We start from the raw sequence: 14,875 nt of genomic DNA, 5'->3' as shown, positions 1-14,875 counted from the left end.
GTGGTTGCTCTCAGCTGGGTCCAGGCCAAGGGGCCCTTATGGGACCACCAGGCATTTTATCTTCCTTATCCAGAGAACTGCAAGAGGCTTCAGAGATGGAGGACGAGGCTCAGAAAAGTTTAAAGACCCACTTTTAAATATATTCAAGAAGAGATGACACAAAAGCAGCACTTTTGTTGTGGTTGTTTTTTATAGGCCATAATACTGATGATTACATAATAATGTCAACAGTCACCATTTTTTCCAGCAAAGGCATTTGTTCCTTTGGCATGCCCGTCTCATACGCAAGTCTGTTTAATGGCTTCTGACAATAAACACTCAGTATGTAGAGCCAGGAAGCCTGAAATATCTTTTTGAAGAGCATTGCCAACTGGCCAGAAAAAAGAACGGCTCGGCACGCTCCTCCGCCCAGAAACAGTGGCTGGATCTGCTGTAATCAGCAGATGAAGCTCTTCATGGTACAGAGATGAGCATGAGCATTTGCTAATGTCCACACCCAGGGCTTTTTTTCTGGGGAAAGAGGTGGTGGAACTCAGTGGGTTGCCCTCGGAGAAAACGGTCACATGGCTGGTGGCCCCGCCCCCTGACCTCCAGACAGAGGGGAGTTGAGATTGCCCTACGCGCCGCTTGGCGGCGCGTAGGGCAATCTCAACTCCCCTCTGTCTGGAGGTCAGGGGGCGGGGCCACCAGCCATGTGACCGTTTTCAAGAGGTTCCGGAACTCTGTTCCACTGCATTCCTGCTGAAAAAAGCCCTGTCTATACCTCAGAGGCACAGGAGCAAGGGAGGGGCCCATATCTAAAGCTGGCGTTCGTTTTGGTGCATATTCATCAAGTGTAGGGTGACACAATGCTAGCTGGGAATCGTAGTTTAAAAAGACAGAGTCAGCGGAGATCACTCCTCAGAGGGTCTGTTAATTTTATCTTCGCCTCCAGGCAGGCTCTGTCAATTTCACCTCTCCAGTCTAAAGCTGTGTGGGATTGCAACCAGAGGGCAGCGAGGAATGGAAATGGGCAGGAGCTGCCTTCAGAGCTGGGATTGGACCTGGAAAGGTTATAATGGGCTGAAGTTTCCCTTCTGGCATTTCCCAGCTCCTTCACACAACTCCAGTGTATAGCGAAGCCTCTGCCCTACTGCTGGCTCTGTCTTTTTAAACTATCCTTCCCAGCTAACATTGCATCTCTCCCAACATGTTCATGTGCCAGATGTCTTGTGTAGAAGACTGTCTGTCTGCAGTGCTGGAAGATCCACTATCTTCTCAACATTTTGAAATGGGAAACCAGGTCTCTGTTCAAACCGACGCTGTGGTACGGAAGGAAAAGGAGTTTTAATGAACACACACTCACACACTCACACACTCTTGCTGATGTAAACTGAAAAGAGAAGAAGGGCACCCTCTCTTTGCCCTTATTTCCCTTTCTCATGACTAATAATGGGAAGGGCAATTTTTACTGGTGAAACCATATGCACTACAGTGCAATATGGACAGGAGCATTTTGCTGGCAGGTCTGAGCTTTTTAAAAACACTGGGAAGATCTGACCACCTCTGAACTGGCAGTGGTTTCAGCCGTCTTCCTCAATAGGCTTTTGGCATTCCTGGCAGGAAAACTGGTGCTAGGAAACCCGTCCTTTTTCCCTTGGCTATGAGGTGCTGAAGGGTTCCATTTGTTCCCCATACTGTTACTCAACTACCTGAAAACATTGGGAGAGGTCATCTGGAGAGCAGTGTCATCAATAGGACAGTGACATACAACTCTGTCTCTCCTTTCCAACTAATTCCAGGGAGACAAGGAGGGTTGCCAACTTCCAGGTGTGACCTGGAGTTCTCACGGAATTATGACTGGTTTCCAGCCCACAGATGTCAATTCTCCTTGAGAAAATGACAGCGGTGGAGGTGAGACTCTATGGTACCCTATGCCCACTGAGCTTCTTCCTCTCCCCAAATGCTGCCCTCCCAAAGCTCCACCCCCAAATGTCCAGGAAGCCCCCTTCCTCAGTTGGCAACCCTAGAGGCAATGGAAACCCTTAAGCTAGTTTGAGGAGGTGGACAAACCAGCAGAAGCTTCACCCAGACAAGACAGCCGCGCTGCTGGGAAGGGGAAAATGGCCCAGCCGCACCAGCGGCCGGTTCAGAGTGCAAGTATCTTTCAAACCCTAAATCATGTTGGACGAGCGTGTGGAAGACTTGGGTTCACATCCCCTCTCTGCCTTGGAAGGGCGCTCAATCACACACAATCACACACTTTAAGTCTAACCTACCTCACGGGTTGTTGTGAGGATAAACTGGAGGAGTGGAGAACTCTGTATGCCACTTTGGGTCTCCACTGGGGGAGAAAGGCAGCATATTAATGAAGTGGATAAATAAACAATAAAAGAAAGGAATGGCACAACATTTCTAAGTAAATAAATACCCCGCCTACAGAAAGACATCAAGACCCACCATGCCTATTTGGTGCCTGTAAAAGAAATACAGGCTGCAGACCCTTTTCCTCTTTCCTGTGATTGCCTGTAGAAAGTAGTACGCCGCCTGTGCTATCTTTCCTTTCCCACTAGTCATGCCGAGAGGCTGTAATAGCAGCAGCGCTCTCCCTTTAAGTGCGGGGCTGCCCCAACCAGATGCACGGCTTCTGCTTTCTTCTGCTTCCAGAGGCCAGATGAGAGCCAAGCGACAAGAGACAAATTACACGAGGAGGAGCATGTGAAGGGAGGCGCAATGTTAGCCGGGAAGCTGAGTTTTAAACGAGATTGGAAGGCTTCATCAATTTCCCCTCTCTAGGAAGCCAGGGAGATCTTTGCCTTTCACTTCCCCTTCTAGGAGGCAAAGAAGAAATAAACAAACCTTCTGAGCAGCCATCTCCCTGGCTCTGTAGAGAGGGGAAATTGACAGAGCCTTCCATCTCTTTTAAAACTCAGCTTCCCGGCTAACACTGCGCCTCCCTTCACGTGCTCCTCCTTGTGTGATTTGTCTCTTGCAGCTTGGCTCTGAGAGGAGCAGCTGAGGGGGTAAGCCTCAAGCAAGGCGAGCATTTCTGCCCCCTCCCACATGCCTTCACATTTTCCGGGTTCAGTTCATGGCACCACTGGGGACACAATGTAGTCTGAGGAGAGCAAGCCCGGCATGGTGCCAGAGTGGCACTCCAGTTCCTCCTCAGCCACTGGCTAACTGTGGGCAACTCACTGTCTCTTGCCACGGCATAGTGCACAAGGTTGTTGTGACGATAAAGCAGAGAAGAGAAGAACGATATACTACCCTGAGCATACTGGAGGAAAGCAGGAACAAAAATGTAATAAACACAACTTGTGGAAAAAGTACTGAGAATGGCCTCCCCTTGATCCCCACGGTGGCTGGCAAGGTTACCTGCTGTCGAGGGGGGAAACAACTTGCCCATTCACAGAGGCACTCTCTCTTCTCTTCTACTGTTGAACTTTTGGCGCCTTCACTTGCACACCATCTAAGCAGTACAGAGTTTTTATGCTCCGGAATATTTATTGTCCTTACAGCTTTGCTCCATACATCCACAGTTTGGGTGCTAATAATACAATGGGGAGGTGGGACAGAAATGCCCTAAATAAATTTTTCCTTCGGCAAGTTAAATTAGCTTCAGTTTTCCATCTGTAAAACGGAGGGAATGATGACTACTTCACTAAACTAGGCATAAAGTGCACAACATTAACGTTTCAAAATATGTTGGGGTTCTGGTTTATTGGGCTCAGAGAGATTAAGGTCTGGTTTATACACGAAGGAGAACTAAGGTTGCCAAGTCTGGCTTGGGAAATTCCTGGAGATTTGGGGGTGGAGCCTGGGGAAGGGTGGGTTCTCAGGGGGGGAGGGACCTCATCAGGGTATAACGCCATAGGCTCCACCCTCCAAAGCAGCCATTTTCTCCAGGGGAACTCATCTCCGTAGCCTGGAGATCAGTTGTGATTCCTGGAGCTCTCCAGGCCTCACCTGGAGGATGGCAATGCTAAATGCTGATGTGATAGCATGGACTAAACAGTCCTGAACACTCCTTTGCATTGAAAACAAATCCACACAAGCAGAAAGCTAGCAGCGCAGCAGTGGAGAACACTTCCACTCCCTTCTCTTGGTTTGCAGTGCCGGTTTTCTATTTTCTGGTCGTTTTTAACAGTGGGAAATGCTCCAAACTGTGAACCTGCACCTGATGGGATGCAGTTCATTCTACCACCATGCTATGCTACTGCATCATTTTCCTGTATGTGTAGCCCTGTTCACACATTACAGTGAAAGTGTGTACAACTTTTTGTAAGAGAGATCCAACAAGCGTTCATTTTCCAAAAAAACCCATGGCCCTTTTCACACTGCTCACCTGCTCCCGGGACGTTGCGAAATATCGCGCAAAAAACGCAGAAGATAGCATCTTCTCGCGAGAGTTTTGCGCGACGTCGCGCAAAACTCTCGCGAGAAGACGCTATCTTCTGCGTTTTTTGCGTGATATTTCGCAACGTCCCGGGAGCACGTGAGCAGTGTGAAAAGGGCCCATGTCTTCTTAGGGATGGTGCTTTCAAATGGAGAGCTTTATCCCACGGAACTCTATGGAAGCTACCGAGAGCCTCGTCTCCTCCAACCGATATGCCTAATCCCAAGTCTTCTTAGGCAAGCTCCTTTTTTCATGACCCCATCCATGTTCAGAGGCAGAATGTGCACATCGACCCTCTTTTGCTATGCCAGAGGCTTCAATCTGCAGATCAGAGCCACGCTAACACAGATACTTCTGCAAACCTGGGGGACCCCCACAATTCTCGAGGGTCCCTGCTTGTAATAGAATGTTTTTCCTTCAATGAGAAGCTGATGAAAAGAAGACAAGAGCCCCTCTCCCTGGCACAGTTGTGTGAAAGAGAGCATTTAGGCAGCAGCAACAGCCCCGCCCAACAGGGAGAATCTGCATTTATTTTATTTCATTTACCCCCCCCCACTCCCTCCCCAAGGGGACCCAAAGCTGTTGGCACTGTTCTTGTCCCTCCGTTTATCCTCACAACCGTGCTATGAGTTAGGTTAGGCTGAGGCTGTATGACTAGCCCAAGGTCACCCAGAGAGCTTCCATGGCAGAGTGGAGATTCAAGCCTGGGTCTCCCAGATCTTAGTCTGATACTCTGACCACTAGAACACACCACCACTCTTCATTTGCATCTGATGACCCAAGTTTAACTCAGTGTCCACATTCAGACAAGGCAACACATCACGCCACAATGAGCCTGGGGCATCCTTGGTGGGGGAGGAGGGGGGCAGCACTCTGTCTCTTCCACTGCCTCCCTCTCATGAAGAGCTCAGAAACTGGAGATATTTGCACTTGGATCAAATGAACATTTGGCCTCCCTTCGAATAATGCCCCTTCTTACCAAACTCATTACGTTGCTATCAGGCAAGCTCCTTTTTTCAGGCCCCTCCCACCTGCTGCAATACGGAGAGGATAATACCGACCCACCTTACAGAGCTATTGTAAGGGCTATTGATAGTGTTGCCAACTCCAGCCAGGGAAATTCCTGGAGATTTTGGGGTGGTGCCTTTGGGAGGGTTCACCTAGAAAATACCATAGAATTTGCCCTTTGGCAGCCACCATTTTCTCCAAAGGAACTGATCTCTGTCATCTGGAGAGTAGATGTAATTTCAGGAGAACTCCAGACCTCAACTGGAAGTTGGTGACCCTAATTACTAAGATATTGTGCAAAACATTGAACAGTGAAATTGCCAAATATTATTATTGGATAAATCTATAAAATGAGAAATGTCAGTTTCCGAATCTACTTAGCCACTCTAATGGCCAGAAAAAACTAGTATGAAAGGTGCGGAAGCAGATTGTTGTATGTTGAAGTGACTAGAATGTTGGACTTGGATCTGGGAGACCCAAGTTCGAATCTCCACTCTGCCATGGAAGGTCACTGGGTGGCCTTGGGCCATTCACTCTCTCTCACAGTCTAACTTGCCTCAAAGGAGATCCAGAGGAGGTAGCCGTGTTAGTCTGCGGTAGCAAAATCAAAAAGAGTCCAGTAGCACCTTTAAGACTCACCAACTTTATTGTAGCATAAGCTTTCGAGAACCACAGCTCTCTTCATCAGATGCAACTTTATTGTAGCATGAGCTTTTGAGAACCACAGCTCTCTTCGTCAGATGCAACTTTATTGTAGCATGAGCTTTTGAGAACCACAGCTCTCTTCATCAGATGCAACTTCATTGTAGCATAAGCTTTCGAGAACCACAGCTCTCTTCATCAGATGCAACTTTATTGTAGCATAAGCTTTCGAGAACCACAGCTCTTCATCAGATGCAACTTTATTGTAGCATGAGCTTTCGAGAACCACAGCTCTCTTCATCAGATGCAACTTTATTGTAGCATGAGCTTTCGAGAACCACAGCTCTCTTCATCAGATGCAACTTTATTGTAGCATAAGCTTTCGAGAACCACAGCTCTCTTCATCAGATGCAACTTTATTGTAGCATAAGCTTTCGAGAACCACAGCTCTCTTCATCAGATGCAACTTTATTGTAGCATGAGCTTTCGAGAACCACAGCTCTCTTCATCAGATGCAACTTTATTGTAGCATAAGCTTTCGAGAACCACAGCTCTCTTCATCAGATGCAACTTTATTGTAGCATAAGCTTTCGAGAACCACAGCTCTCTTCATCAGATGCAACTTTATTGTAGCATGAGCTTTCGAGAACCACAGCTCTCTTCATCAGATGCAACTTTATTGTAGCATGAGCTTTCGAGAACCACAGCTCTCTTCGTCAGATGCAACTTTATTGTAGCATAAGCTTTCGAGAACCACAGCTCTCTTTGTCAGATGCAACCTGACGGTTGCATCTGACGAAGAGAGCTATGGTTCTCGAAAGCTTATGCTACAATAAAGTTGGTTAGTCTTAAAGGCACTACTGGACTCTTTACTATTTTACCTCAAAGGCTGGTTGTTTTGATGATCAAACGGAGGAAGGAAGGATGATGCTGTAACTGAAGCTGCTTTGGGCCCCGTTCAGGAGAAAATATCTAAACAAATATCTAAATAAATTAATGCATTCAGTGGTTACAGGAAAACACTCGTCATCTGCACAAAGCCACTCTTCACAGGCAGGGAAGGAAGCTCAAATCAAACTCCGGGCTTGCCGTGACAGCATTTTGCTGGCAGCTGAACCCTTCTGATGCTTTGATTTATTTATGATTGCCGCCTTAGGCAAGTTAAGAAGAGAGTCAATTGCCAACTGATGGCTGTGGATGACATTTGCATCATGTCATTCCTTCTCCCCAAGAGCTCAGGGCTGCATGCGCAGAGTTTCATTTCACCTCTGTCCCGGGGAGGGGGGGATTGGGAAGTAGGTGAGGCTGAGAGGCAGTGACTGGTCAAGGCTGGCCAGGGGTCAGCAAACATCATGCCCAAGTGGGGACTGTTGCAACCCACGTCGCCAGGGTAAAAGACCATGACTTCTCTACCTGCTGTGGTGGTGGAGAGTGCCCTCAAGTCATAGTTGACTTATGGCAGCCCCTGGTCGGGTTTTCATGGTGAGAGACTAACAGAGGTGGTGGGCCATTGCCTGCCTCTGCAACTTGGGTCTTCATTGGAGGTCTCCCATCCAATTACAAACCAAGGCCGACCCTGCTCAGCTTCTGAGATCTGATGAGATCAGTCTCACCTGGGCTATCCAGGTTGGGGTGCTCTACCTATTACACCTCACTAAAAACACTATATGGAATGAGGGTAGTCAAATTGTCCCACCGAAGGCTCTCTCACACACAGCATTCTTTATGCTGTGGCTACAGATTCAGATTCGGATATGGGAGAACCAGGTTCGAATCCTTGCTCTGCCATGGAAGACCTTGGGCCAGTCACACACTCTCTTAGTCTGGCCTCCCTCACAGGGTTGTTATGGGGATAATTTGGAGGTGAGGAGAATGACGGAAGCCATCTGGGATCCCCATTGGTGGATCACACATCAATATGCAGAGCCTGGGAATGATCAAATAGGCCTGCCTTACAGGTGTGTTGTATTAATTTTGGGGGCTAATAAAATGAAGTACTTGGAAGTACATTCTGAGGCCCCCACCTCTACGCCTGAAGGGGGGGGGCTCGTCGGGCGCTCACCTGAGGAAGAAGAAGTAGGCGCCGCCCGGCGTGACGGTGTGCGAGTGGCAGGCGAAGTAGCCCAGGCCGGTGAGGTTGAGCCGCGAGCCGGCGGGCACCTCCAGCATGCTGCCCCACGCCTGGTCGCAGAGCAGCTCCACCTCGGCCCAGTAGAAGAGCCCCTCGCCGGCGGGGGGGTGCCAGGGCAGGGCGTTGTGCAGGCCGTGGGCGTCGCGGTGCAGCGCCAGCACCTGGGCGAACACGATGGTCTCGGCCAGCTCCGCCCGGCAGCTCTCGCTCAGCGGGCGCCAGTCCGAGGGCAGCTGGCAGGCGCGGCCCAGGCACAGCAGGCCCAGCAGCAGCAGCAGCAGCCGCAGCAGCCCCCGCCGCATGGCGCAGCCCCAGCCCCAGCAGCAGCAGCGGCGGCGGCGGCCCGTCGGCAGGCAGGCACGCAGGCAGGCAGGCGGGGAGCCCCGGCGCCGCTCCGGGGACCCGAGCCCGGCGAGGGGCGGCGCCTCCAGCGGGCCGGCGGCGCGGAGCCGGGCCAATCCGAGCTGCCCTTCGGCCGGAGGGAGGCGCGCGAACCCGAGACCGCGCAGCGCTGCCCAGCCCGGCCCAGCCCAGCCAGCCGCCCCCCGCGCTGCGCCCCGAAGCAGCGGCCGCGGCAGCCGGGGCTGACCCCGGGCGGGGGGTCCTGCGCTACTCTGCGCCTTTGAAAGGCGGACCGAGAGGGCAGAAGAGGCGGCGGCCGGCGGAGGCTGCGCTGCGTCCCCGGCCGGCCAGGTGTTCTTCCCGCGGCCCTGAACGGGACGCAGCGGAGCCGCGAAGCGCCAAAGGGCCACGTGCTGCCCCCCCCCCCCCGGCGCAAAGCAGGCGGAAGGAGCCGAAGGGAGGGAGCGGCCGGCGGCCTCTGGTCGGGAAGGGCCGGGCCGGGCCGGGCCAGGGGCGGGGAGCGCAGAAGCGGACCAGAGAGGCGTGGCGGGGAGCCGGGCGGGGCGGGCGCCTCTGCCCTGTCGCGCTAAGCCGGATGATGCCAGAGGCCCGGACCGGGGCACTGGGGACCGGGCAGAGTTCCCGGGCGATCCGTCGGAGGCGCAGAGACTCGTGTCTGTTGCCGCGGGTGCCTTAGCAGATGCGAGACGCGGCTCTCCGGGCCAGAGTCATGCTCACAGCATGAACATGTCCACACCTGAGGTTTAAAGAAGCAGGAGCCTGTCATGGGGACTGGGTATATTTTTTAGAAAGACTAGCCAAATAAAATAGTGCGGCTGGAAATGCTTTGGGGTGACGCCGAGTGGTGAGAAAGCGATTCTTGTTCAATGGCTTTTGATGCTGATGGCTACTAGATACCAGCAGGTGCCGACTCATTTATGGGCAAGCGCTCCAGGAGCTTGGGGATCTGCTCTGTCCCCCCAAAGGAGGCAGAAATCTTCATTTGGGCAGCTGTTCCAGGAGCCTGCTTTTGACTTAGGAAGGCTTTGGCAGCCATTTGGGTTTCAGTCAGTGACCGTCTGAGCCAAACTAGATGTGAGGGCGCCCAGAGGTCAGCCCTGTGCACGATGATGCCATTTGAAAGGGATTTTAAAATGCTGCTTGGACTTGATTCTGACCGCTCCTGCAGCATGGCAGGCGGAGGGTCTCCCCACCCCATGTTTTTTCAAATGCCAAAACAGCTGCGAGCAGGGGGTGGGTGGGCGGTGGGATTAATGCTGTCTTGAAGAGCAGCTCTGTCTTTCCGCAGCCTTGCCTGCTCCCCCGTGTATATGTGTGTATCTGTAAATAAGCAGATATTACCAAACTGCTCCAAGAATCTAGGACTGTCTCTTCCCCAGAAAACTGACCACATAGTAGTTGCCTCTAAAGCTTCCTACCACTGGGGGAAATGAGGAGTACAAAGAAACACAATCAAGAATTAAGCTAGTCATGTCCCTCGCTTCTTTCTGAACAAATCTGGGACTTGCTGAATGTCATCTTCATTCCTCTCTCCTTCCTCAATATCCTTGTGGATTTTTTCCTTGGGCAGACGACATACGATTTCATACCTCGTCATCATAGAAGCCACAAAACATTTTTAAATTAATTCTGCCTTCACAAATTTTCAGTCATAGCTCCAGAGAACAACACTGTGTGCCCCCCCTTCTTTCTGAAGGTCATGAATTCCAATGTTGATTCATGAGCCCGTGCTTTTAAATGTAAAGCTGCCATAGAAGGCTCTTCTAATCTATCTTTCTGCCCCCTTCAGAGGAGCCCTCTGGCCTCTGGGTGCTGAGGAGCCAGGCGTGAAAGACCATGGCCTTGTCCCCAGCATCTGCTTTCAGGGGAGCCAGTCTCTGTGCGGGGAGCCAGTCTTGCGCACAGAGCTGCTTCAAGGTGTTTTCGTCAGCCTGTTGGCTCCCTGTCCCGTGGTCACTGGTCAACCCCAGCCCTGGTTCCAAGTGCACTTTCTTCTGAACATAATTTCTTTCTTCTCCGAGCCCTGGACAATAAGGTATCCACAATCTGGACAATAAGGTATCCACAATCTAAAGTGAGGGTTTTCAAACTTGGCGAAAGTGCTCCCAGCTTTCAAATCCGGTGTTTTCTGTTTCTGCACGGGGGGTCTGAAGGTTGCCCTGAGAGGTTCCTCTATGCAGCTCACATGATATATTCTCCCCCCTCCTCGTCTGAACTCAGCTTGAATCTGGCAAAGGAGCTGCAGCCAAAACTCACTAATCAGAAGACAGGCGCTGGAGCCCGTTATTGCTGGGCCTGTGCCCTTAGCCATTCCTGCGGGGGTTGGGGGAGTGTTCAGTCGCTTCCTTTTCAGATAAGTGGGAAACATATTTTTCTCCGAGCAGCAGGGGTTTTTTTTCTGGGGAAAGAGGTGGGGGAACTCAGCGGGTTGCCGGCCCAGGGGGCAACTCTTGGCAGGAGGTAGTGCCCCTGGTACCACATGCGCATGTACAAAGTGTGCACATGCTCCCAGGACTGCACAATGACATCACTTTGGGTCAGCTGGAACAAGGGGGGAGTTTTTTAAAGTTTAAATTGCCCTTGGCAAAAATGGTCACATGGCTGGTGGCCTCGCCCCCTGATCTCCAGACAGAGGGGAGTTTAGATTGCCCTCTGCACCACAATCTAAACTCCCCTCTGTCTGGAGATCAGGAGGCGGGGCCACTGGCCATGTGACCATTTTCAAGAGGTGCCAGAACTCCGTTCCACCGCGTTCCCGCTGAAAAAAAGCCCTGCCAAGCAGGAACTACTTTTCACTTTCACATCTTTATGCACATGCAAACTAAAGTTTTTTTCCACTAGGGCTTCAGCATTTTCCTCCCTTTTTCTGTGGCAATGCAGGTGATTTTAGAGGAGTCTCTCTACAGGAGATGAATTATAGGAGGACCCTCAAGTGAAGGGAGACACAACATTAGTTGGGAAGCCAAGTTTTAAAAGACAGCTCAGAAGGCTCCGTCAGTCTTTCCTCTCCAGAGCAGACAAAGATCGCTCCTCAGAGGGTTTATTTCCTCTTCGCTTCCCTGTAGGCACAATTTCACCTTCCCTTCTGGAGCAACCCTGCTTTTGATGCCTTTGTGCATAAAGTAGCTCATTAAGCCCCGTACCATATTTGGGAACCAGTTGCTGTTTTTTTATGGGCATGGGCAGGGCTCATTTCGAGGAGGAACGCGCTGGAACGCAGTCCCGGCAGTTCCCCAAAGAGGTCACATGTCAGGTGGCCCCGCCCACCTGCCTCTTGGCCATTTTGGGCCCATTTCAGCCTGGATTGGAGCCAAAACGGCCCGGATCAGGCCTCTAACGGGTGGTGAATCCCACTCAGCAGCAGCCCAATCCTGACCATTTTGGGCCCAATTTCAGCCCTGAATGGCCAGGATTGGGTCCAAAACAGCCAGGATAGGTGATGTCAGGGTGTGTGGCATATGCAAATCAGTTATGCTAATGACACACTTCTGGTGATGTCAAGGGGCATGGCATATGCTAATGAGTTACGCTAATGAGTTTCTCCAGCTCTTTTTCTACGAAATGACCCCTGGGCATGGGTGACCTCAGCTTTGCTGTCTTTCATTTCCATATCCACATCCACCTCTTTGTAGACCAGGGTACAAAATATCAAGCCCAGATTTTTCCCCTCCTACAAATTTAAACCTGAGAATGTACCAAGCTGGCCAACTGACTCTGTCAACATTTGAAAAGGAGGTCCTCTTCTGCTATTTTGTTATACAGTATTCTCGAATTATCAGTTTCGGGTGATATTTCCTTATCAGATAAAGCAGTCTCTTCACATAAATGCTCTTCCATAACTGTTGGGGAACTAGACAAAGGACCTCGCTGTCACGGTCTGAATAGAAATTCAGAAAGCTGAGTGTGATTTTTAAAGGGCTCGATCCTGTCTTCCTCTGGCAAAGAAGCTGGAAACTGAAGAGGACTGTCTGCAGAAGTCGCAGAGCTCTGTGAAAGCAGGACGGGGCCTCCAGGGACGATAAGCACAGGGATTTGGGCTGCGCAGCTGCCTGGGCAACATGGCAAGGGACAAAGTCTCCCTCAGCTCAGAAGTGAACAAATGACGGGGGGAATGGAGCTGTGATTCTGTTCACCCACACAGGCCCCAGCACCTTCTTCTCACACCTGTGCCACATTGTACGCAAAAACCCACATTAATGAACTTACTTATTTTAGTCACTTCAGTTATACCCAGACATTCTCCCCAGTGGCTTACGTCGTTCTCTCCTTCATCCTTACAACATTCCTGTGAGGTAGGTCAGGCTGAGAGTGTGTGACAGGCCCTAAGTTATCCCACAAGCTTCCAAGGGAGAGAGGGGATTCAGAGGTTCTAGTCTGAAACTCTAACCGTACATCATGCTGTACAAGACACTCAAAGGTGAGGAATTAAACAAGTATTAAATCCAAGACCTGTCCAGCTCAGCTGCCAGTTAAGGCCAAATAATTTCTTTAACAGGGCTCAAATAACTGTAATCCTCAACTATTTTTTATTCTAAGGTGCGATGAATTAAACCAATTTGCAATACGCAAGACAGCCAATTGCTTAACCAAAGTGTGACAAAGAACTTAACCAAGGAGGGATTTTTTGTATAGAAATTTTATTTTAAAAGAAAAGATAAGATGTGACAATAGAAAGTGCATAAAAAGAAGCTTATACAAATAGTACATTGGGATTAATTTGAGACAAACTAACTGATACAAACTGTACATTTAAGATTAGTTTACAACTTATTTATTTATTTATTTATTTATTTAATTCAATTTATACCCCACCCTCCCCACAAATGGGCTCAGGGTGGCTAACAACATTTAAAAATACATTAAGCAACTTAAGCAAGCACTACATTTAAAATTGAATTAAACTGATAAAAATATAGTCAAAATTTTTTAATAACAGAACTTAATTGTGTAATAACTCTCCTTCCCTCTCCTTGGCTACTTATACAAACTTCAATATCAATTATTTTGATTAATCATTTCCCTGTTTTATCTTCTTATCTTTATACTGAATTATCTTAATCTTAGTTTTGGCCTAAATAGTCCAAGAAATCCATTTTTTCCAAAATTCAGCTATTGGTCTATTATGCACATAAGTGGTTAAGTTGGCCCTTGATGCATATTCACAGACCTTATCTCTCCACTCTGACACCTCAGGGGACACACCTGCTTTCCATCTCGCTGCATACAGCAAGCACTCTTGCTACTGTCACCATGTAACAAAAAGGTCTCCCTGTTGTTTTCTGACATTATTTGGTACGATGTTTAATGACGTTTTGGGGATTCAACTCAAATCTGAGTTTGAAAATCTTCTGCAACTCTTCATGTATCTTTATCCAGTATTTTTGTGCTTTCTTACAAGTCCACCACATATAGTAAAATGTTGCATCCATGCACTGACATTTCCAACACAGTCCACTATAACTCTTAGTGATTCTTGCAATGTCTTTAGGGTAATATACTATCTAAAAAACATTTTATCCCAATTCTCTCTTAGTAACTGATAGCCTGTAAATTTTATATTCTTAGTCCATAAATCTTCCCATAAATTCATTGGAGTAGTTTCTCTGAAATTTTCCATCCATTTTATCACACAGGTTTTAATTTGTTCCATTTCTGTGTGGTGTTGCAATAACATTTTGTAAATTTTCCCTAAGAGATGTTTCAGATCTCCAGATATTAATAGTTCAAATCGGGGCTTTTTTTCTGGGGAAAGAGGTGGTGGAACTCAGTGGGTTGCCCTCAGAGAAAATGGTCACATGGCTGGTGGCCCCACCCCCTGATCTCCAGGCAGAGGGGAGTTGAGATTGCCCTCCGCGCCACTCAGCGGCGTGGAGGGCACTCTCAACTCCCCTCTGTCTGGAGATTAGGGGGCGGGGCCACCAACCATGTGACCATTTTCAAGAGGTTCCAGAACTCCGTTCCCCCACGTTCCAGCTGAAAAAAAGCCCTGGTTCAAATTCTGTTTTTTCTCTTAACCTAGAGCCTTCTCTCTTTTAGCTTTGATACTATTTGGTGATACTTCAGCCAAGGAATATTTTTGCCCTTAACAAAAGAATTCGATGGTTCTTAATGTCCCAGAAAGTCTTGCTGGATTTAGAGATGTTACATCCATCTGAGTTAGGGTCAGGGATGAAGACCCCATAGTCTGCACTTGGAATTTTTGCACATGTAGGCAGAGAGCTGGGAGCTGGCTAAAGCCCGATACATCCTTCAGATCCAGTTGTTGAAAATCGGAGGCAGAATTAGCGTTTCTCTGCTTGCCAAAGGAGTTTGTAGTATTTGTTTATTTATAAATGTACCAGTAGAACACAGAA

The 14,875-nt window shown here is 49.2% G+C and overlaps 1 protein-coding gene across 2 annotated transcripts in view; it reads right to left on the bottom strand.

Moving 5' to 3' along the window:
* Window positions 1–8,591, bottom strand: part of CCDC3 (coiled-coil domain containing 3) — a 67,540-nt gene extending 58,949 nt beyond the window's left edge. For both annotated transcript variants that reach the window (XM_054987714.1, XM_054987715.1), the window contains exon 1: window positions 8,091–8,591. In XM_054987714.1, the coding sequence (XP_054843689.1) occupies window positions 8,091–8,461 (371 nt within the window). In that variant the 5' untranslated portion in view covers window positions 8,462–8,591. The remainder of the gene's footprint in view (window positions 1–8,090) is intronic.
* Window positions 8,592–14,875: the final 6,284 nt, after the last annotated feature.

This window comes from Eublepharis macularius, chromosome 9, assembly GCF_028583425.1.
Source record: "Eublepharis macularius isolate TG4126 chromosome 9, MPM_Emac_v1.0, whole genome shotgun sequence".
Taxonomy (NCBI): domain Eukaryota; kingdom Metazoa; phylum Chordata; class Lepidosauria; order Squamata; family Eublepharidae; genus Eublepharis; species Eublepharis macularius.
The sequence above is the reverse complement of the archived record's forward strand: the minus strand, read 5'-3'. Positions and strand labels throughout refer to the sequence as shown.